The sequence below is a fragment of the Muscardinus avellanarius genome (assembly GCF_963383645.1).
Source record: "Muscardinus avellanarius genome assembly, chromosome: 21".
Lineage (NCBI taxonomy): Eukaryota > Metazoa > Chordata > Mammalia > Rodentia > Gliridae > Muscardinus > Muscardinus avellanarius.
Window position 1 is genome coordinate 22,436,044 of NC_137807.1, and position 23,864 is coordinate 22,459,907.

The window sequence follows — 23,864 nt, forward strand, 5'->3', positions numbered from 1 at the left end:
GAGGGATGACTCGGGAAGAGAGAATTTCAGGAGGAGTTCCCCTACCTGCCCGGGGGTTTGGTAGGAAGGAGTTCACCGCATTTCACCCCCCTGCCACCATGGAGACCGTGGCCGGACGCGTCCTTTGCTCTTCAGCACTGGACAGGAATGCTGACACGTTCTCTGGGTGGCAGAGACGCTCTGATCAAGGGGCTTTCAAGGCGGGATTCTCGACAGGACAATTCACAGGGCCCCGACCACATGGCCGACCGAGACTGTACAAGGCGCTTGTTAAGCCTCGCGGTCCTCGTCGTCCAGGCTGGCAGCATGGGTATTCTTTGAATACTTTAGAGTACTGGGGACTGAGCTACGCCCCTCGCCCTGGCCTCGACCCCTCGATCCTCCTGCCCCAGCCTCCCAAGTTGCTGGGGCTTACGGCCTGCACCACAGGACCAGCTGGTATTATTTTCCCCTAAAACAAAGGAGGGAGGCCAGTCCAAGCTTCCCAACTGGAGTCTCCAGGGACAGCCCGGGGGAGTCCCGGGGCAATCCTGCCGCACATCAAAGCGTGAGAACATACAAAGCGCTAGTGTGCAACTCTCTGGCCCTTCTGTGTTCTTGTTCTGTTTTGCGGCGCTCAGGATTGAACCCTGGGCCTCACACATGCTCCCCTCCAGCTCCGGGGTGTGTTCTACTATGTGTGTATTCTGATACTCCCTTTAAGGTTATATTTGTTCATTCAAATAAGCTGAACATGTGCCCCATGGGGGGTCTAGGGCCAAGCCCAGGCGTCAATTAAGGTGGCGGGAAGTATGCTGGGGACAGAACCCAGGGGTCCTACCTCCGAGCTACATGCCCGGCCCTGCTTTTTATTGTTTATATTGAAACAGGGTCTCCCTAAGTTGCAGAGGGCCTCACTAAGTAGCTGAGGCTGGCCGCGAACCTGTGATCCTCCTGTCCCAGCCTCCTGAGTACTGAGATTAAAAGTGTGCGCCCAGAATCATGCCCAACTAGAACTGTACTCTTTAAGGAATGGGCACAGCCGGGTGAAGCAGACGGGTGCCCTGCTGCTTAGAAACCCAATTCCTTAAAGAATGCCACAGAAGAGAATGGCTGTAAGAAATCTGCGCACACTGTGGTTCTAAGGCCTGCCGCCTTCAGAAGTCTACTTGTGGCAAATTGGGTATCCTGCCAAGCGCAAGAGAAAGTGTAACGGGACCACCAAGGCTACAAGACGAAATACCATCGGGACTGGTCGAATAGGCATCTAAAAACTGTCTATCGCAGATTCAGGCATGGATTCCGTGAAGGAACCACTTCTGAATCCAAGAGGCCAGCTGTTGTAGAATCCAGGTCACCTTGAGAGTTTTAACAACTAGTCACAATAAAGGTTCTGGTTTTAAAAAGTGAAAAAAAAAATACAATGAAAGTCATAGGTAGAGAAGCAGCACCCTACAGACTATTATGTTATCGCTCCAAATTCTGAACTCTGGTATACACCTGGACCAATCTCGGGAGCTCCTAGAACACGTCCACACCGGGGCCACGCTCAGCGGAATCGAACTCAGAAGCTCCGCGGTGGGTGGGTCTTCTACACCGGCTCTTTAGGAAGTTTAGAGGGGGAGGATCCCCAAATTGAAAAAGGGGAGAAAGCACGTGTATGGGCATCATAAAACTACTTTACATGTGGGATGAAGACGCTCTGCTGCTAATAGTAACACCAACATGCCTGCACAGTCCTCTCCAACTTAAGGAGCAGGGCTGGGTACCCCGAAAGGAGGCCAGTCTAAGTTCAAAAATCAAAATACCCTCCTTAGAAGTGGCAAAACCAGGCATGGTGGCGCGCGCTTGTAATCCCAGCATTTGGGAAGCTGAGACAGGAGGATCGCAGATCACGGACAGCCTCAGCTACTTAGTGAGGCCCTTGGCAACTCAGCGGGACCCTGTTTCAAAATAAAGAAAAAAAAAAAATAGGGCTGAGGGTGTGGCTTGGAGGTAGAATGCCCCTGGGTTCCATCCTCAGTACTGCAAAAAAAAAAAAAAAAAAAGTAAATAATAGCTTCCATCTGAATGGGGCTTTGTAGACAGAAAGCTTGCCCCTACACTTTTTTTTTCCACTTAATTCTTCCAATTCCATTCTTCTGATAAAGAAATGACTTGTGAGCAGCTATCTGGCTGGGGGGGGGGGGCAGAAGGCAGCTGAGAGGCTCCAGGTTCCACACTCCCCTCCCAGGGCGCGGCAGGACCCTCCGACCTGAAGCTACTGAAACAGGAGCGACCTCCAAGCCACCCCTGGCCGTGTACAGATGGCTTCAGACCCCATGCCCAGTAAAGTGACGTTTATTAACACATCAAGGTTGACAAGAGACTTACTATGTGAACACTGATTAGCTGAAGATCGCAGGCGAAGTGGAAAATTATTTCCACTATTTTTTTCCCAAAGAGTCCCTGTAACTTTCCACTTGTATTAAAAAAAAAAAAAATCACAGACCCCCCCCCCCACGTCATATCTAGGTCTTTTTTTTTTTTTTTTTTTTTTTCCAGTGCTGGGGATGGAACCCAGGGATATTCTATTTCCGAGCTGCATCCCCAAGCCCTATTTTTTGGTGGTACTGGGGGTGGAACCCAAGGGCTTTCTACCTCCGGGCTACACTCCCAGACCTATTTTATACTTTATTTGGAAACAGGGTCTCACTAAATTGCTGAGAGCCTCACTAAGTAGCTGAGGCTGGTTCTGAACCTGCGCGATCCTCCTGCCTCAGCCTCCCAAGTGCGGGGATTATAAGCGTGCGCCACCACGCCCGGCTTGTTATTCTTTATTTTGAACCAGGGTCTCACAGAGTTGCAAATGGCCTCACTAAGTAGCTGAGGTATTCTTTGAATACAGACCAAAGACTAGTTCTCTCTCTCCCTCTCCCTCTCTCTCTCTTCTGCCATACCAAGGAGCATTTTACTTCTGAGCTGCGCCCCCAGCCCTGTCTTTTATTCTTTATTTTAAAACAGGGTCTCCGAAGCCAGGCGTGGGGCGCATGCTTGTAATCCCCGGGCTTGGGAGGCTGAGACAGGCGGATTGCACAGGATCAAAGCCAGCCTCAGCTACTGAGTGAGGCTCTCAGCAACTTAGTGAGACCCTGTTTCCAAATAAAACTATAAAATAGGTCTGAGAGTATAGCCCAGAGATAGAAAACCTCTGGGTTCCACCCCCAGTACCACCAAAAAAAAAAAAAAAAAAACAGGGTCTCACTAAATTGCAAAAGGCCTCACTAAGTAGCTGAGGCTGGCCATAAACCACAAGCCTCCTGTCTCAGCCTCCCAAATGCTGGGATTACAAGAGTGGGCCACCACGCCCGGCTAAGGTCTTTTTTTTTTTTTTTTTTTAATCTCACACTTCCTCTTGCAATCTGCGGGGGGCCTTGTTCCAAACACTATTCTTCAGAGTCTAAAAAAAAAACCACCAAGGCGCTCTAGGGACACACCTGTCAACCACAGCTCCCAAAGTGTCCCCTAAACACACGCTGCAGAGAGGAGGGAAATTCCGGCTCTGCGAGCATTTTGCTCAGGAAAGAGGCCACAGGCAAGAAGCACTGGCCGGCTCCTTACAAGAGTCTTTGCTGCCGACCATGTATTGTTTGGCTGGAAGGCGTAGGCTTCCCTCAAAGAGAAGGAATGTCCCAAAGCATTTCAGACAGCCAGAGATCTTCTCTGAGCCAGCTACACGGCTGTCCTTCACACCAGTGGACGGGAGTCAGCAGCCAGGTCGACCAGGAAACTCGCCAAAGAGTTGCGATTCCTGTTTCTGCAGCAAACGATGGGGCTTGACTTGGCCCCAGAAACCTGACACTTGAGGCTCCTGAAGACCCCCAAGAGTCCTCGGGCCTGGTGTGGGGGGGCACAGCTGGCGCACCCGGAGCTGCGCCCCTTGCCCGGGGCGGAAGGCATAAAGGCTGCATTGTGTGGGAAACGGGATGGCAGAGAAGCCGACCTGGCAGCCAGAAACAACAGCAGTCAAGGAAATGTTTTTGAAGCAACTCAAAAATTCCAGGGATGGAATTATCTCCACAGTCCCGGGTTCTGGGCAGTTTCCTCGGTATGCAGCCCATCCCATAATCATTAGTCACCAGGACAACTTTTCCGGGGGCCCCTTTCTTCCCGGTCACTGTGAACACCCCAGTTCTGGCCCACTTCACCCCCGGGGGTCATCCAACACCCACTCACTCCCCCAGGAGCTGGGTAGGAGCTGCCTGCCCGCAAGGACGCCGGCGCCCTCTCCACGCCGCCCAGCAGAGCAGCCCCTAGCCAGCCACGGAGCCTGCGCGCACTGGAAACGGGGCCCTGTGACCAGGGAGCTGAAGCCATTATGTAATTAATCTAAATTTAATTGTAACCAGCCACCAGGGGCAAACAGCTATGGTATAGGGCAGAACAGAGACTGGTGAGGATGTGGGCAGGCGCCTCCCTCACCTCCAGCCCGTTTCTCCGAGAGACACTCCCAGCCCTATTTTTTAGTCTTTATTTTGAAACAGGGTCTCACTGAGTTGCAGAGGGCCTCACTAAGTAGCTGAGGCTGTCCGCGAACCGCGATCCTCCTGTCTCAGCCTCCCGAATGCTGGGATTATAAGCATGCGCCACGACGCCCGGCCAGAGTTACTTTATTTCGCCCATACTCTTCGCCCCCTAGTTCCCGCTCTGTCCCTACCAACCTGGCCTTTCCCTTCAGAAACACTCTGGGCCTCTCCTCCTGGCCTCCTCCTTCCTGCCCGCCTTCTTGTGTTTCAGCCTTCACAGAGCCTTCCCTGGTTTTGAGCCTGACCTTCAACACCTTCTAGCACCTTCTCTCATGCTGCAGGTCAGAAGGCCGAGGCTGGGGGTTAAAGGTCATATACTGGCTGTCAAAGGTCATATACTTGAGCAGGGCGTGGTGGCGCAGGCTTGTCATCCCCGCACTTGGGAGGCTGAGACAGGAGGATCACGGTCCGTGCCAGCCTCAGCTACTTAGTGAGGCCCTTTGCAACTAAGTGAGACCCTGTTTTAAAGAAAAAGAATATGCCGGGTGTGGTGGCGCACGCTTGTAATCCCCGTGCTTGGGAGGCGGAGACAGTCGAAGCCAGCCCCGCTGGCGCTGGCGTAAGAGACCCTGTTTCAAAAATACAAAATAGGTCTGGAAGTGTAGCCCGGAGGTAGAAAGGCTTCCAAGAACCCCAGTACCAACAAAAAAAAAAAAAAAAAGATAAAGAATAAAAAATAGGGCTGGGGTGTAGCTCGAAGGTAGATTGCCCCTGGGTTCCATCCCCAGTACAGCAAAAAAAAAAAAAAAAAAAAAAGATTCCCATGAGCGGGCGTGTGGTGCACATTGTCATCCCAGAGCTTGGGAGGCTGAGACAGGAGGATGGCAGGTTCGAAGACAGCCTCGGCAAATCAGCGACACTCTCAGCAACTTAGCAAGACCCTGTTCTCAAATAAAAAAAGTAACAGAGGGCTGGGGGTATAGCTTGGAGGCAGAATGCCCTGGGGTTCAGCCCCCAGTACCCCCCCAACACACACACACACAGATTCTCATGATTAAATACTGTAGGAACAGGGACGACTAAGCTCCCCTCAACACCACGGAGCTCTGGGAGATAGGACCAGTGCCCGGGGATCCTGGGGGACGGGATGCTGCGGGGAACGGACATCTTTCTTGAGCACCGCACTGAGCACCTTATGACTGTTAACTCATTTACTCCTCAGCGTCTTTCTCTGAAGCTTTTACACATAGGGAAACTGAGGCCTCCAAAGGTCAAGCTACTGCCCAGGGTCACTGAGAGGCGGAGAAGCTGGAGAGTCACGGGGGTCCCGCTCTCGAAACGCCTCTCCTGAGCGCGATACTTCCCCGTGGGGGACCACGGGTGTCACCAATATGGATGGAGACAAACCAGGGATCAGTTTGATCATGGCTGCGACTTGTTTATTTATTTGTTTATTTAGCGATACCAGGGATGGAACCCAGGGGCATTCTACCTCCGAGCTACATGCCCAACCCTATTTATTTTTCTTGTTTTTCTTTTTCTTTTCTTTTTTTTTGTGGTTCTGGGGATGGAACCCAGGGGCTTTCTACCTCCAGGCTACACTCCCAGACCTATTTTTACATTTTATTAGAAACAGGGTCTCAATAAGTAGCTGAGTCTGGCTTCGAACCCTTGCGATCCTCCTGTCTCAGTCTCCCAAGTGCTGGGATGACAAGCGTGCGCCACCACGCCCGGCTACTTGTCTATTTACTGGCACTGGGGATGGAACCCAGGGCCATTTGACCTCTGAGCTACGCAGCCAGCCCTGCTTTTTATTTTTATTTGGAAACAGGGTCTCACTAGGTTGCTGAGAATCTCACTACTGGCTGAGGCTGTCCTCAGACCTGCAATTCTCCTGTCTCAGCCGCCCAAGTACTGGGATGACAGGCGCGCGCCCCATGCTCGGCTCTTGTCAACATATTTAAATAGGTAACGAGATGCACATGTGTAAGCACATCCATCCAGGTGTTCCCTACTTCTGACAAGGCCCAGGCCCAGGCCCAGCACACCCCAGGGGCACTGAGCATGCCTGGGCTGCCTCCCATATTCCATTCCCTGCAGAAAGAAACCAGGGCTCGTGGAGGAGGAGGAATGACTGATTGCAGAGGTGGGTAGGGAAAGACGAGAGGGAAGCCTTAAACTCTGGGTCCCAGAAAACAAGGGCGGGGTACAGCGTCCTGAGGGCGTGCCACGGGGCCCGAGCCACGGTGAATGGGAGCCCACGGGCACAGCGGAGAAATATGGACCTTAAAGCCAATAATGCAACTAAGGGGCCCGGCGTGGTGGCGCACGCTTGGAATCCCCGCGCTTGGGAGGCTGAGACAGGAGGATCGCGCGTTCGAAGCCAGCCTCGGCTACTTAGTGAGGCTCTCAGCAACTTAGTGAGACCCTGTTTCCAAATAAAATATAAAATAGGTCTGGGAGTATAGCCTGGAGGTAGAAAGCCTCTGGGTTCCACCCCCAGTGCCACAAAAAAAAAAAATTGCAACTAAGGGAATAAAATATGCTCGAATGCACAGAGATATAAAGACAATGAAAAGTACATTAATATGGAACAGAATATTAACATTAATTTTTGGTGGGGGTACTGAAAATTAAACCCTGGGGCATTCTATCTCCAAGCTATACCCTCAGCCATTATTATTATTATTATTATTATTAATTATTATTGTTATTATACTAGAGATGGAACCCAGGGCATTCTACCTCCGAGCTACACCCCCCAGCCCTGATTTTTATTCTTTATTTTGAAACAGGGCCTCGCTTAGTTGCAAAGGGCCTCACTAAGTAGCTGAGGCTGTCCATGAACCTCGATCCTCCTGTCTCAGCCTTCCAAATGCTGGATTACAAGCAAAGGTCACCATGCCCAGCATTGGAACACCTTTTCTATAACTTTGGAATTATTTCAGAATTAAAACTAATTATTTTGCTGGGCGTGGTGGCACACACTTGTAATCCCCGCACTTGGGAGGCTGAGACAGGAGGATCGCAGTTCACGGCCAGCCTCAGATAACTTAGCGAGGTCCTCTGCAAATGAGACCCTTTTTCCTTTTTGAGGGTTGGGGGTGTAGCTCAGAGGTAGAACACCCCTGTACTGAAAATAAAATTATTTGTTTTTAAAAATTCCACTTAAACCAGGTGTGGTGGTGTATGCTTGTAATCCCCGCGCTTGGGAGGCTGAGACAGGAGGATCATGCAGGTTCAAAGCCAGCCTCAGCTGGCTTAAGAGACTCTGTTTCCAAATAAAATATAAAATAGGTCTGGGAGTGTAGCCTGGAGGTAGAAGGCCCCTGGGTTCATCCCCAGCACCACCAAAAAAAAAAAAAAAAAAAAAAAAAAAAAAAAAAAAAAATTCCACTTAATTGGATTTGGACAAAACCCTTTATATAATTTGTCTATACTGGTAGATGATACAAGGTTAAGAACATTCTCTCTCGCCCCCTTCTCTCTCTCTCTCTCTCTCTCTCTCTCTGGCTGTTGGGTCCCTCCCCCACGTGATCGCTCAGCGGAACCCCAGAAGCCAGAAGCAGAGATATCACACTCCAGGTGGCTCGAGACTCCAAAATACCAGATGTCGTGAGAATCGGCATGCCTATAAAACACCAGTGCCCCATCCACCACGTGACTCAGCCGGCTGGTCGGGATTACACGCAACTCTCCAGATGCGTGGCCATCAGTCCCTTCCCCCACGGCTGGCTGACTCTCCGGAGGGTGCAGGGTCCGAATAGAACAGCGGTCTCTGATAACCCGTGTTTTTACCTCCCTCCTAAACCCTCTAACTCTATTTTCAACCTAACATCTCCCCCCCAAGCCCAGTGCTGGGGATAAAACCCAGGGCTTTGAGCCCAGGTGCCCAGCACTCCAGCACGGAGCCCGAGGCCCAGCTCGTCTATTGATCGCACGGACTAGCATATGGAAAGGCCAGGTCCTTTCTGGGCTGCGGACATCTCTAACCTCCCACAAATCTGCCTGCCCCGCGGCCACTCTCCCTTTTGCACGGCCCAGAACAGAAGTGACCTTGCTTCACAGCGCTCCGGCCGCCCTCCAGGTCTGTGTGTCTGGATCTGAGGCCCTCACAGCGGCGCTGGCTCACGGAAGACCTAATTTTAGCACTTTCCAGCTCTGAGAGCACACATCTGGAACAGCAGGCTGGTCTGCCCGCGGGCCTCCACTGCGCGGGCACGGCACCGCGGGCCAGGGTGCCGCGCTGACGTCGCCTCTAGGACCACAGACACCAGGTTAACTAGCGAGATGGGTCTGCAGCCTCGGCTCTCCCTGGGACCTCAGGGCAAATCTAAGAAAACCTGCTCGCTCATGGTCACAAGGGGCCTCCCATGAGCACCGTGCATCTGTCACGAAGAGTTCTTCAAAGACACTGACTTGCTCTTTTTTTTTTTTTAAATATTAAATAGTCTCCCTGTGTTGCCCAGTTGGTCTCAAACTTGCACTCAAGTGATCCTCCTGTTTCAACCTCTTGAGTCGCCGGGACTATAGGTATATAGATAGAACCCAGGTTAGAAAAGAAATAAGTTGAGTGCAGACGCGTCGGGTCAGGCCGAGCCCGTACAAGGAGGCTCGCCTTGGTGCCTGGCATCGGGAAGAAGCCCTGGCTGCTCTCAAAGCCTTCTTCTGGCCAGCTCTAAGAGGAATTCTGTGCTTAGCGTGTGCAGTGCCCTGGGTTCAATTCCCCAGCACAGCAGAAAATAAAGAATGAGAAAGAGCGGATCTGCTAAAGAGTGGATCTCACTACACTGCGGAGGGCCTAAGTAGCCGAGGCTGGCCACGGACCTGTGATCCTCCTGTCTCAGCCACCCAAGTATTGGGATGACAAGCGTGCGCCATCATGTCCGGCTTATTTTATTTTATTCTGAGATAGGAGCTTGTGGAATTCCTCAGTCTAGCCTCAAACTGGTGATCCTCCTGCCTCAGCCCCCTCTTGGGATTACTATCTTGTGGTTTCAGCCTTTTTTGAATACAGTGACCTGCCCGGGTGTTCTTATGGTCTTAGGGATTTTCTAGCAATCAGTCCCAATCCAGAGATCTGCCCACAGCATGAGATATATTAAAAACGAGCCAGGCGCGGTGGTGCGTGCTTATAATCTTGCAAAGCTAAGACAGGAGCTACTTAGTGAGGCCCTCTGCAACTTAGTGAGGCCCTGTTTCAAAATAAAAGAATGAAATCGGGTTGGGGATGTAGCTCGGAGGCAGAATGCCCCGGGTTCCATATCCAGTACCACAAAAAAGCAAAAGAAAAGGAAAAATGAGATCTCAAGCACAAGTCCTTTCTTTCTAAGGACTGCTGCTGTGTGGGGTGGCTTTGCTCTTGGCTACGCAGGAGGTGGTCCAAGCAAAGTGTCCACCACCCCTCAGTGGTCAGATCGGCTTTCTCTGGGTCAGGCTAGAACCTGGACCCAGCCAGACACCTCAAAAATATTTAGCCTTAGCCGGGCGCGGTTGCGCACGCTTGTAATCCCAGCATTTGGGAGGCCAAGACAGGAGGATCGCGGTTCGCAGACAGCCTCAGCTACTTAGTGAGGCCCTTTGCAACTCAGTGAGACCCGGTTTCAAAATAAAGAATAAAAAATAGGGCAGGGGGTGTAGCTCGGAGGTTGAATGCCCCTGGATTATAATCCCAGAACTGCAAAATAAATAAATAAATAAATAAAATGTTTAGCCTTACTACTCAGAAAGACGAGGCAGGAGGGTCACAAGTCTGAGGCCAGTCCGGGCCACTTGGTGAGACCCTGTCTCAAGGTAAAATTTAAAAAGGGCTGGGGAAATAGCTCAGTGGTAAAGCCCTGGCCTCGTATATAGGAGGCCCTGTGTTCAATCTCCAGTACTCAAAAAAAAAAAAAAAAAAAAAAAAAAGCTTTCTCTAACCATGGAAATAAAATCCTTGACAGTGCTATGACCATAGAGCCAGGTGTGATGGCGCACGCCTGTAATCCCAGGACTTGGGAGGCTGAGATAGGAGGATCGCAGGTTTGAGGACAGCCTCAGCAAGTAGTGATTCTTTTTCTAAATAGAAGAGAAAAATAGGGCTGGAGGCATAGCTCAAATGCCTCTGGGTTCAATCCCCAGTATCCAAAAAAAAAAAAAAAAAAAAAAAAAAAAAGAAAAGAGGAAAGGTACAATATAAGCACAAAACTATTGGTGGGTGTTGGGTCTCAGGACTCTCGGTCTTAGATTTGGAAGTCATGATCTAATCTTGCCTTTCTACTTCTATAGAGGCAAAATCAGAGTCCCAGGGAGATGGGGCGCACAGGCCCGAGGCTGGCTGGCTGCCTGTTAGAACTCTGCCCTCTGACCAGGAGGGCGCTGAGTGTGAGCACGGCTCACTGCGGGCGGGGCTCGTGTGGCGGTGCGCACACTCCCGCGGTGCTAGGAGCGCAGGAAGAAGGCGACCCCCGCGGTATTCTTTTGAAGTCGAGGTACTGATACTCTGAAAGCTTAATGAAGCCTACCTGACTCGGAGCAAAATTCATTTTAGGTTAACCCAAGCGAGAAGTTTAATTAAGCTCTGACAGAACCATATTAACTGTTCACCTCTCTGCCCTCATCTGTCCCTGCTCGAGGATGAGTTTCCTAATTAAAAGAAAAAAATTAATACACACTGAGGACAAATTAGGATTTTAAAATCAAATGTTCCAAAAAAAAACAAAAAACAAAAAAAAACGGCTGGGAATAGCACTTGAGGTAAACCAAAAGGAACAGCCCAACAGTATAATCGCCCAGAATTTTAGATGTCTGCATGCACCCCAATGTTCAAAACTGAAAGGTAAACGAGCACGGTGGGCTTCTCAAGGGGCCGACGGGGGAGGATCACCAGTCTGGGGCCGGCCTCAGCACCTTAGCAAGCCCCAATCGCAGAACAGAATAAAATAAGCCGGGCGTGGCGGCGCTCGCTTGTCATCCAGGACTTGGGAGGCTGAGACAGGAGGATCGCAGGTTCACGGCCATCCTCGGCAACTTAGTGAGACCCTGGTTCAAAATAAAATAAAAAATCGGGTTGAGCCGGGCGTGGTGGCGCACGCTTGTAATCCCCGCGCTTGGGAGGCAGAGACAGGAGGATCGATGCCTGGCTTAGGAGACCCTGTTTCCAAAAATAAAATAGGTCTGGGAGTGTAGCCCGGAGATAGACGGGCTTCCAGGAACCCCAGTACCACCCAAAAAAAAAAAAAAAATCGGGTTGGGGGTGTAGCTGGGAGGCAGAATGCCCTGGGTTCTATCCCCAGTACCACCATAAAAATAAAATAAAATAAAATAAAATAAAATAAAATAAAATAAAATAAAAAAACAAGAGATAATGGAAGGCCGCTGACTTTGAAACCACAGGGCACTGGGGACAGGAAGGTACAAACTGAACCCCAAGGGCACGTCTCCTGTGGGGTGTGCAGCAGAGGGAGGAATGGGGGTTGCTGGGGAGTGGGGAGCGGCGGCCCCTCTGACCTGCCATCTCCTAAACTGGGGACGGTCCCACATCACACACGCGTCCTCGCTGCAAAGTAAGACCAAGCGCACCGAGCCCCACCCCCGATGCCTGCACCCACGGCACCCGCAAAGGCAAGCCCGCCGTGCCAGGGATGTTCGGCCCAGGTTCCCGCGGGTAGAAGGGCATAGATTCTCATACTCGTTGCAGGCAGAGCTCAGGGGTGTGATGGGAACTGCCTAGAAAACACAGCTCAGGCTGTGCCGTGCAGTGCTGAGCAGGGGTGGACGGCAAAGCCCTGGTCTTCTGTCGTCAACTCCATCCTGCCACCTAGAGAGAGATCTGGCGCAGCGCAGGCTGGAAGGGAGCCAGCTCTGGAAACTATTAAGAGCCTGGTCGCTGGACATGGTGGAGAATACTTATCAGCCCCGTGTTTGGGAGGCGGAGACAGGAGGATCGCAGGTTCATGGCTAGTGCATGGTAACTTAGAGAGACCCTGATTAAAAAAAAAAAAAAAAAGTCGGCGTGATAGCACCAGCTTGTAATTCCAGTACTTGAGAGGCTGAGACAGGAGGACTGCAAGTTTGCAGCCAGCTCAGCTACTTTGTGAAGCCCTCCGCAACTCGCGAGTTTTCTAAATAAAGAATTAAGCCCGGCGTGGTGGCGCACGCTTGTCATCCCAGCATTTGGGAGGCTGAGACCGGAGGATTGTGGTTCGTGGACAGCCTCACCTACTTAGTGAGGCCCTCCGCAACTTAGTGAGACCCTGGTTCAAGAAATAAAGAATAAAAATAGGGCAGGGGCTGTAGGTTGGAGGTCGATTGCCCCTGGGTTCCATCCCAGACCCACAAAAAAAAAAAAAAAAAAAAAATTAAAAATAAGGCTGAGGATGTAGTTCAGAGGGTTCAATCCTGGTACCACAAAAATAGACAATTAAGTAAATAAATAAATGAATGAAGCCAGGCATGGTGGTGCACACCTGTAATCCCAGTACTTGGAAGGCTAAGACAGGAGGATCGCAGGTTCGAGGACACCCTGAGCAAGTAGTGAGACTCTTATCAACCTAGTGAGACCCTGTTTCCAAGTAAGAAAGAAAATCAGGCTGAGCGTGTAGCTCAAAGGTAGAATACCTCTGGGTTATCCAGGGCACAGTGGCACACACATGTAATCCTTACGTTTGGGAGGCTGAGACAGGAGGATCACACAGGTTTGAAGCCAGCCTCAGATACTTAGTGAGGCTCTCGGCAACCTAGAGAGTTTCCAAATAAAATATAAAACAGGTCTGGAAGTATAGCCCAGAGGTAGAAAGTCTCTGGGTTCCACCCCCAGTACCACCAAAAAAAACCTCTGGGTTTAATCCCCAGCAAAACACAAACACACACACACACACACACACACACACACACACACACACACACTCTTAATTAATTAGCCAGGAGTAGCAATGCACACTTATAATCCCAGCATTTGGGAGGCAGAGAGAGGAGGATCACGGTTCAGGGATAGCCTCAGCTACTTAGTGAGGCCCTTTGCAACTCAGTGAGACCGTTTCAAAATAAAGAATAAAAAAAAAAAAATAGGGCTGGGGATGTAGCTCAGAGGTAGAATACTCCTAGGTTCCACCCCCAGTATCACAAAATAAAAGGAATAAAAAGTAGGTCTGGGAATATAGCTCAGAGGTAGAATGCTCCTGGTAGAATCCCTATTACCACAAACCAAAAATTAGTAATTAATTAATGGAAATAAAATAAAATAGGGCTGGGGGTATAGCTCAGAAGTAGAACAGCCCTGGGTTCAAGTCCCGGTACCACACACACAAAATGGGTCTTGGAGCCAAGGACGGGGAGATAGAAGCCACAGCTCTGCCAGTCTCTATAAAATCAGGCCAGTTGCCCCTACAGCTAATCATCTTGTCCAGAGACCAAGAACAAAGGTGTCAGCATCCTCACAGGATGCCTGCGAGGGCGACGGCAGGGGAGGGGGCCGGGGAGGGGGCCGCCACCGTCACCTTCCCTACGGTGGCGCCTTCGGGCGGGAGCGCGTCAGCACTAGACTTTCTTATCCAACTGCTCCCCGCAGCCGGTCAGATTCGCAGCTGCCAAAACAATGCCTGGTACACAGTAGGAGCTCAATCAGTACGTGCCGCTCAGTGGCTCGAGAGTAGACAGACTGGGACTGAGAGGCTCTGAGACTGACTTATGGCGTCTCCTTCATCAGAGTGCAGAGAAATCAGTCTTTTATTTTCCTGGATAGCATCCAAGCCCACTTTCCGTTGTTCAGTGCAAAAGAGTATTAATACAGAAAATTCAAGCTGAGGCCGTCGCGGGTCGCTCCGATCCTAGGACGCAGGCAGGACTGGTCAGTGAGAGGGACAGCTGCCCCCCTGGCAGAGGGGGCGGACAGTCACTTCTGCGCTCTATCTGGGGTGGACTCCAGAGCCACGGGTACTGCTGACCTCCAGGAAGCCAGCTGCGCAGGCACCAGAAGGTGACTCTGGCCCAGAGCCACAGGAGCCTGGAGGGAGCCCCAGAGCTGCAGTGACCTGGCCATCGCCCCAGATGGCCGACCCCAGCAACTTCAACTGACAGAGAGGGACCCAGTCATCCCGCGCCCCGGCCGATGCGCAGGGACTGCTCTAACTGCTGGGTTTGTGGTACTGGTCACACAGCAATAGATGACCAGTAAGTGACCTGGCCGTGTGTCACCTCCAACATGGAACACAGACTCCAAACCCAGGGGCCTGGCGCCTTTTGGCAGGACTTAGCCGGACCAAATATCAACAAAGACTGTGAAGCCCAGAATAAAACTAAAACTCTAAAGCCAGGCGGGGAAGAACCCTGAGGGTGGACAAGGAGGGGTGCTCAGTGAAGGGGTGTGGTCTGCGAACCCCACCCCACCCAGACACTGCGGGGTGGGAGAGAAGACAGGACCATGCTTTGAGGGCTGTAAGGAGAACAGGTTCCCTGCCAGGCCCCGGTCAAGGCCAAAGGGGTTAGAAGTGTGCAGAGAGGATGTGGGGCACACGCTTGGAATCCCAGCCTTTAGGAGGCTGAGACAGGAGGCTGAGGCTCAAGGCCAGCCTCAGCTACTTAGTGAAGCCCTCTGCAACTCAGTGAGACCCTGTTTCAAAATAAAGAATTAAAAAAATAAAAAGGGCTGTGGGTGTAGCTCGGAGGTTGAATACCCCTGGGTTCCATCCCCAGTAAATAAAAGGAAGGAAGAGAGAGAGGGGAAAAAAGAGGCTGGGCATGGTGGCATGCTCCTCTAATCCCAGCATTCAGGAGGTAGAGTCTGGAGAACCCTGCTTCAAGAAATAAATAGGGCTGGGGGTGTAGCTTGGAGGTAGGATGCCCCGGGTTCCATCCCCATTACTGAAAAAAAAAAAAAAGAGAGAGAGAGAGAGAGAGAGAGAGAGAAAGAGAGAGAGGGAGGGAGGGTGCGCAGAAGCCCGCTGCTCTCTCCTAAATGTTTGCGCGGGCAGGCAACCGAGAAGAACAAAATCAAAGAATTTTAATGAACATTTCATGCCTTCGACTTGGAGACGCAGATTAAACAGGGTTAAAAAAAAAACCTAGAGGACCGATCTGCACAGACTCGGCTATTTAGTGAGGCCCTTTGCAACTCTGTTTAAAAAAAAAGACTAAGCCTGGTGTTGGCCCCACGCTTATAATCCCAGCATTCGGGAGGCTGAGACAGGAGGATCTGGTTCGCGGACAGCCTCGGCTACTTAGTGAGGCCCTTTGCAACTTAGTGAGGCCCGGTTTCAAAATAAAGAATAAAAAATAGGGCAGGGGATGGAGCTCGGAGGTAGAACGCCCCTAGGTTCCATCCCTAGTACCAAAAAAGCTAAAACAAACAAACAAAGCCACACTCGCTCCTGGTCCGCGCTCTGGGGACCGCACAGCCTCCTCATCTCCCCAGAGCCTGCCTGCGCACAGCTACTTACGTCTCATGCCAGAGCGAGCCGGCTCCCAGGACGGCGAGGGAGCCAGGAGCGGCCGCCAGCCCGGCCATCTGCTCCCCAATTCCCACAGTCTGACCGGCTTCCAGAAGGGGCCAGCGGCCATCTGCCCGCGTGGAGAGCAGGGGGACGGAGCGGGACACCTGCACCTCTCTTGCTCAGCATCCGTCATCTTCGTTCCGGGCACGAGATGACCCGAGCTTGAGACATTTCCAGAAAGCCTTCAGGGAACGGTCAGACTGACACTGGCCTTCCCGTGTGCCCTCTGATCTGCGTCTTACGGGAAGGAGCCCGATTCCAGTCACGGAGCATCCGTGGCGGTGTCCCTCTGGGGCCTGCGGCACCCGTGGGAGCTATCTGGCTAATTCCCCCTCGGCTGGGAGCTCATACGGCCTTAGTGACACCTTCCCCAAAGACGTGGAGACCAGACGTAAGGACCACACGTAGTGAGCGTCCTCATCCGCACCTGACACTCTGCACCAAACTTCACGTGAACTCCCGAACCCTACGGGTGGCAGGGTCCCTCTGTTTCACAGACGGGGCACCCAGAGGTCTAGGACTCCTCCCTAGCAGGAGACAACGCTGCACGGGCCCGGCTGATCCCTGCCTACGCAGCTTTCTCTATGAAGTACCGCTTCTCACAGATGGGCAACTTTTTTAAAATTTTTGTTGCTGGGGATCGAACCCAGGGGCATTCTACCTCCAAGCCACACCCCCAGGCTTGTTTTATTTTTATTTAGAAACAGGGTTTGACAAGGTTGATGAGTCTCACTACCTGCTGAGGCTGGCCTTGAATATGCCACCCTCCTGTCTGGGCCTCCCAAGTACGGGGATTACAGGCGCATGCACCACCAAGCCTGCAATTCACCAACGGGTCTGAACTGCAGGTCTTTTAACCATTTCAATGCTCCATGCAGGAGGAGAGCTAAGGCCCTGGCACTGAGGGAGGCCCCAGCAGCTAAGAATGGGTCAAAAGCACAGGAATCCTGCAATGTGTGACACAAAACCAAGAACTACCTGCTTTTCCTGGCAAGAGGGCAGGCACACGTTTAGGTGAGAGCAATTTTTAAAAATTTTTTTGCTGGTCTAGACATGGAACTCAGGGACATTCTACCTCCAAGCTACACCCCCAGCCCTATTTCCTATTCTTTATTTTGAAACAGGGTCTCACTGAGTTGCAAAGGGGCTCACTAGGTACCTGAGGCTGGCCGCGAACCGCGATCCTCCGGTCTCAGCCTCCTGAAGGGTGGAGAGCACTTTTAGCAGGCCGTGAGGACTGCAGAAAGGAACTCGCTCAGGCAAAGGACAGGACTCGGCCAGGGCAGAGAGTATCACTGTCTGATCGAGGGGATGGGGCTGGGGAAAGGTAGCCCTGCGATGCCACCAGGGAGCTACAGGGTACCACGGAACGATGGTACCGCCGAGGGAGTCTGGGAAGAGGAGGCAGGTGATGCTCGGAGGACCCAGCCCTCGGGATTCAGCAAGCTGTCGCATTCGGATGAGGCAGCCCGACTTCCTGCAGACCCGGATGGTTAAGTCGTCATAGGTATGCTGCCCTTGGGGGTGCCAAATGCCACAGGTGCCCACGTCCCTGCCGTAAAATTCTATCGTGCTCACACATAACCTAGGCACACCCTCGTGCATACTTTTTTAGACTTTTATTGGTGCAATGGGATTACACATCATAGCCAGCGATCCTGATCATTTTTTTTTTTTTCTTTTCTGCAGTACCAGGACTGGAACCCAGGGGTATTCTATCTCTGAGCTACACGCCCAGCCTGATTTATTCTTTATTCTGAAAGAGGGTCTAAGTTGCTAAGAGCCTCACTAAGCAGCTGAGGCTGCCTGCGAACCTGCGATCCTCCTGTCTCGGCCTCCCAAATGCTGGGATTACAAGTGTGCACCGCCATGCCCGGCTCATACTTTTTATTTATTTATATTTTTGAATGTGAGAGGAGTCCTGTGTTCTTTGGGCTTGTCTTAGCACTGGGACTGAACCCAGGGGCATTCTACCTCTGAGCTACACCCCACCCCTTTCATTTTACTTTTGTTTTGAAACCGGGTCTTGCTAGGTTGCTGAAACTAGCAGGGTATTGGGACCTTGTAATCCTCCAGTCTCAGCCTCCCAAACACTAGAATTACAGGTGTGTGTCACTATGCCTGGCCTCTTATAGAGTTTCAATCATCTTTTTTTTTTTTTTTTTTTTTTGAGGTACTGGGGGATTGAACAGAAGCATTTTATCTCTGAACTACACCCCCAGCCCTATTTTTTACCCTTTATTTTATTTATTTATTTATTTATTTATTTATTTATTTTTTGTTGTTGTTGGTGGTGGTGGTTTTTTTTTTTTTTTTGTGGTACTGGGGTTCCTGGAAGCCCTTCTACCTCTGGGCTACACTCCCAGACCTATTTTCTGTATTTTTTTGAAACAGGGTCTCTTAAACCAGCGCGGCTGGCCTCGATCCTCCTGCCTCTGCCTCCCAAGCGCAGGGATTACAAGCGTGCACCACCACGCCCGGCTACCCTTTATTTTAGAAGCAGGGTCTCAGTAAGCTGTGGAGGGCATAAGTAGCTGAGGTTGGCTTCAAACCTGTAATCCTCCCAAGTACTGGGACTACAAGTGTGTGCCATCACACTTGGCTTCCATAATGCCTTGTTTACTTATAATCCCTAATACAATGGAAACAGCTACTGTATCATTAGGAAACAACCGGGCAAGACAAAAACATCTTGTATTTGTTCAGTACAGGTGAAACTTTGATCTGCCTGACTACACAGTAAGAGTCAGCAACAATGTAGCTGTGCCTGAATTCCCTTTCTCTGATATTTTCAGGCCACCCACAGCGGGTTGTATCCGAGGATGCAGAACCCCAAACATCCCCTGAGGAAACGGGGGGACTGACTATAATTCGGGATTAGACGGAGGAAGAAAAGAGGAGAGAGGAGTCCTGTATTCCTCGGGCTGGTCTCTCTACCAGCGTCCCTTCTGAACTAAGTTAACAGCCTTTTCATCTTCAGGATTAACTTGTAGCAAAGAGAAATCTGCCCTTCCAACTCTTGGGCCCCCCAACCGCCCCCAAACAAGCAAAAGCGACAGGCCCTGGCCACGATTTTCGCCTGGGTAGAAGCTTGGAGAGCGAAAGGCTGGAAACGCAGATGATGTGTGGATTTGAAAGTGTTTCAGTCAAAGGTTAAACCAGGACAAGAACTTTCTTGTTTGGCCAGGAGGACTAGAAAGCAGGGTGGTGTCCTCTGCCTAGAAGGGGGGAGGAGGGGAGCTGGCAGGGCCAGCCAAGAGGGACTTAAAAGGGAGCCCGCAGGCACGAGCTCAGAAGCCAGGATGGCGTCCTGCAGGAGAACACAGGTCTCCCCCTCCAGCCCAAGGACCCAGGGGCCTGCGGCGGGCGCCAGAGAGGCTCACGGAGGCCAGGATGATTTGAATCCAGGATGGCACCTGCCACAGGTTGGCAGGAGTCCTCGGAGCCACCTGGGACCACCCGGTGGGTGCAGGACGGCCGATTCAACCGGCAACTCCAGCGGTTTCACGACGAGCCTGAGCATCGGCGGGACCAGCAGGCGTGCGGGGTACAGCCTCGCCCGCCAAGACCTCGGGCGTCCGGGCCTCCGGGTCCTCGCCGTCACTGGGAAAAGGCCCCCGCGCGGGCCGTGTTGAAGACTGAGTAATGACAACACGCATAGCATCCTTTCCCTCCCTCCCCCGAGGTGCTGGCGATGGAACCCAGGGCCATTCTACGCTTTCTGGTTTTTTTGTTCTGAAACAGCATCTCGCTAGGTCGCTGAGTCTCACTTGCAGAGGCTGTCTGCAAACCTGCGCTCCTCCTGTCTCAGCCTCCCAAGTACTGGGATTATAGGCGTGCACCGCCAAGCTCACGCACCGCGACTTCTCATCCTTTCTAAAAAGGAACCCCCAGGGCCAGGCATGGTGGCGCACGCTTGTCATCCCAGCATTCGGGAGGCTGAGACAGGAGGATGGCGGTTCGAGGACAGCCTCAACTACTTAGTGAGGCCCTTTGCATCTCAGTGAGAACATGTTTCAAAATAAAGAACAAAAAATAGGGCTGGGGGTGTAGCTCAGAGGTACAATGCCCCTGGGTTCCCTTCCCAGTACCGCAAACAAACAAACAAACAAACAAACAAAGATAAAAAAGGAACCCCGGCAGCTCCACATCAGGCAGATAAAGGGGTCTTTTGTTAATAAGTGAGGAAGGGCGGTCATGGCCTCTATTTAGAAATTCTTAACTGGCGACAACTCAAAACACTATACTGAGTCGGGCGTGGTGGCGCACGCTTGTAATCCCCGCGCTTGGGAGGCTGAGACAGGAGGATCGCACAGGTTCGAAGCCAGCCTCAGTTACTTAGTGAGGCTCTCAGCAACTTAGTGAGACCCTGTTTCCAAATAAAATAGAAAAAAAATAAGGCCGGGCGTGGTGGCACACACTTGTAATCCCCGCGCTTGGGAGGCAGAGACAGGAGGATCGCGCAGGTTCAAAGCCAGCCGCGCGCGCTGGCTTAGGAGACCCTGTTTCCAAATAAAAACGTAAAAATAGGTCTGGGAGTGTAGCCCAGAGGTAGAAGGGCTTCCAGGAACCCCAGTACCAAAAAAAAAAAAAAAAAAAAAGAAAGAAAAGAAAAGAAAAAAAATAGTTCTGGGAGTGTAGCGAGGAGATAGAAAGCCTCTGGGTTCCACCCCCAGTACCACGCACACACACACACACACACACACACACACACACACACACACCACCAAAAACACTGTACCAGCAGCTGATAAACAAAACCCCATAGACAAGCCACCAGAGCTCTAGAATTCCTTATTATCTCCTGAAAAAGAGCCCAGAGAGGAAAGAGACCAGTGGAGGGGTGGAAGGGATTCTGACCCCTGGAAAGGGCCGCCGGACACACAGGGCCCTGAGCCGGCCAGCTCGGGGCTCCCCCTCCACCCCGGGCAGCCCCTTCCCTCCTGGGAACCCTGCCCAGGGCCCTGACCTACCCCAAGCCCCAGGGTAAGAGACCAATCTGTCCTTTGTCTCGAGGCTGGTATTACAAACAAGGGCCTGGTAGTTGCAGTGAGACCTCTCTTTGATGTTTGCAGGCCAGTAATTTACCTCCCGTCCATGTCATGGAATAACCACACAGTCAGAGGAAAGAGGCGCCCGCCCACGCGGCTACGCACGTTTCTATCGCTTCTGCGTGAGTTTCACTAGCAGAACATCCTGCTCCGAGGCGAATGTCTGACTCTAATTTCTAAAACCTATTTCCATTTTCAACGAATGTTTCTGCTCTTCACAAGATAACAAAGACTGTGTGTGTGTGTACGCGCACGTGTGTGTATGATCCTTGAACTCAGGGACATTCTACCTCTGGACTATACCCCCAGCCCTATTTCATTTTTCTCTTTGGAAACAGGGTCTCACTAAGTTGCTGAGGCTGGCCTTGAACCTGCAATCCTCCTGCCTCAGCCTCCCAAGTACTGGGATTACCAAGCGTGCACCACCAGGCCCAACTTGGTGGTACTGGGAATGGAACCCAGGGGCATTCTACCTCTGAGCTCCACCCCCAGCCTATTTTTTTATTCTTTATTTTGAAAAAGAGTCTCCCTAAGTCGTGGAAGGCCTCACTAAGTATCTGAGGCTGGCTGCGAACCGCAATCCTGCTGTTTTAGCCTCCCAAGTACTGGGATTACCAAGTGTGTGCCATGCCGGGCTCAGACATTTGTTTTTAAAGAACAATATTCCTGGCAGTTTGTTTACTTTTTTTTTTTTTTTTAAACATTCTGTGGTCTAACTTCACAGGCAGCTTTTTGGAGCAGAGCAATACATTATATAATGAAGTGCGTGTGTTCTATAAAATATTCTAACAAGAGGAAGGCCTTAGTTTTTGGCAAAGAAAACAAAACTGTTTTTGGTGTCCATGATGTACAACTGAGGACAGTATCTTAAAAAAAAAAAAAAAAAAGAAACAAAACAAAAATCCACAAACACACACACGAAAAGAAAAAAAAAATGGCACAGCTTATGGATTTCTAACAAGTACGTACAGGGGGGAAGAAAAAAAAAAAACTACCCTAAATTAACTTATCCCCTCAGGAGGCTGGCTGTGTTTCAAATGAATGATGTGCTTGCCTGTAAAGGAAATCCTTATCAAAGCAGTATAAAAAAATGAGCATATTAGAACTAATTTTTTTTTTTTGGTGGTACTGGGGTTCCTGGAAGCCCTTCTACCTCCGGGCTACACTCCCAGACCTATTTTTACATTTTTATTTGGAAACAGGGTCTCCTAAGCCAGCGCGCGCGGCTGGCTTCGAACCTGCGTGATCCTCCTGTCTCCGCCTCCCAAGCGCGGGGATGACAAGTGTGAGCCACCACACCCGGCCTATAACTAATTTTTTGAACACAGCAAAAATCAGTAAGAAAATACATAAAAGTGCTCATAATGGCCATTGTAGAATGGAAGAATGTTGGCACACGCACGCATGTGAATCCCCCCGGGAGTGCTAGAGATTGAACCCAGGCCTTTATGTATGTTAGGAAAATCTTCTACCACTAAGCTACACCTCCAGCTCTTTTCATTTTAGCTGGAGAGAGGGTCTCACTAGGTTGCCTGGGTAAGCTTGAACTAGACCCTCCTACCTCAGCCTCCCCGGTAGCTGAGATTACAGGCACACACCACCAGACGTGGCCCGACCACACGTGTCTCTTTGTCTTGTGGTACTGGAGACTGAACCCTGGGGGTATTCTGCCTCTGAGCTACATTTCCAGCCCTATTTATTTATATTTTGAAATAGGGTCTTGCTAGGTTGGTGAGCATCTCACTACTTGCTGAGGCTGACCTCCATCTTTGGATTCTCCTGTCTCAGCCTCCTAAGTACCGGGCTTTTAAGTGTGCACCACCGTGCTTGGCTCATGTGTGACATTTATTTATTTGTTTACTGCAGTACTGGGAATGGAACCCAGGGGCATTCTACCCCCACGGCCCTATATTTTACTCTTTATTTTGAAACTGGGTCTCACAAAGTTGCAGAGGGCCGCACTAAGTAGCCGAGGCTGGCCATGTACCTACGATCCTCCTGTTTCAGCCTCCCAAATGCTCAGATTACAAGTGTGTGCCACCACGCCCGGAAGTGTGCGATTTTTTTTTTTTTTTTGGTACTGGGGATTGAACTCAGGCATTTTACCTCCAAGCGACACTCCCCCGCCCTATTTTTTTATTCTTTATTTTGAAACAAGGTCTCACTGAGTTGCAAAGGGCTTCACTAAGTAGCCAAGGCTGTCTGTGAACCGCGATCCTCTTGTCTCAGCCTCCCAAACGCTGAGATTACAAGCTTGTGCCACCACGCCCGGCTGTGTGTGATTTTATAAAGTGCTACATTTACTGAGGCTTCGCGTATAATTTTGAAAGCATTAAAAAAAGAAACCGGCGTCTCCTTTCTGAAGATTTTCCCTATGAGAAGGGAATGTGAGTATCTTTTACCTGCTTGGGAGAGAGACTTGAACACAAAGAATGAAAAGCGTCCTTACCTGAGGTTTAACTTGCGATCTTCATCGCTGCCGGCCTCCAACTACAGAGAGAGAAAGAGAGAGAATGTCACCCCAGGGCCGCCGCTATCAAGCGGCCCAGACAGCAGACTCCAGTCCTCTGCCCTCCCTGGTGTTGGGGAGAGATAAACACATCCAGAAAACCCGGCCCTTTTCCTCGCCAGCCTGACCCCAGGGTCCTCGGAGGAATTCCCGGGGAGGAATGTGCAGGCTTCCAGATGCTGGCCCGAATCCCGGCACCGGGCTCCTGCTAATGGACTGACTGACTCCTAGTTAACCCACGGCTCCTTCAGCCCCGAGCGCTCATCTTTCTAGACACTTGTCCAGGCTCTATCCTGCCTTCTCCATCTTAAAGGAAAGGGGCTGTGTTTTGAGAGACTCCATTTCCTCCAGC

General features: G+C 51.0%; 1 protein-coding gene across 1 annotated transcript in view; it reads right to left on the reverse strand.

The window, feature by feature from the left end:
* Positions 1-23,864, reverse strand: part of SSH1 (slingshot protein phosphatase 1) — a gene marked incomplete at both ends in the record, with an annotated part of 72,559 nt that overhangs the window by 43,766 nt on the left and 4,929 nt on the right. The window contains one exon of the mRNA XM_080717706.1: positions 23,453-23,493. Coding sequence (XP_080573832.1) covers positions 23,453-23,493 — 41 coding nt within the window. The remainder of the gene's footprint in view (positions 1-23,452; positions 23,494-23,864) is intronic.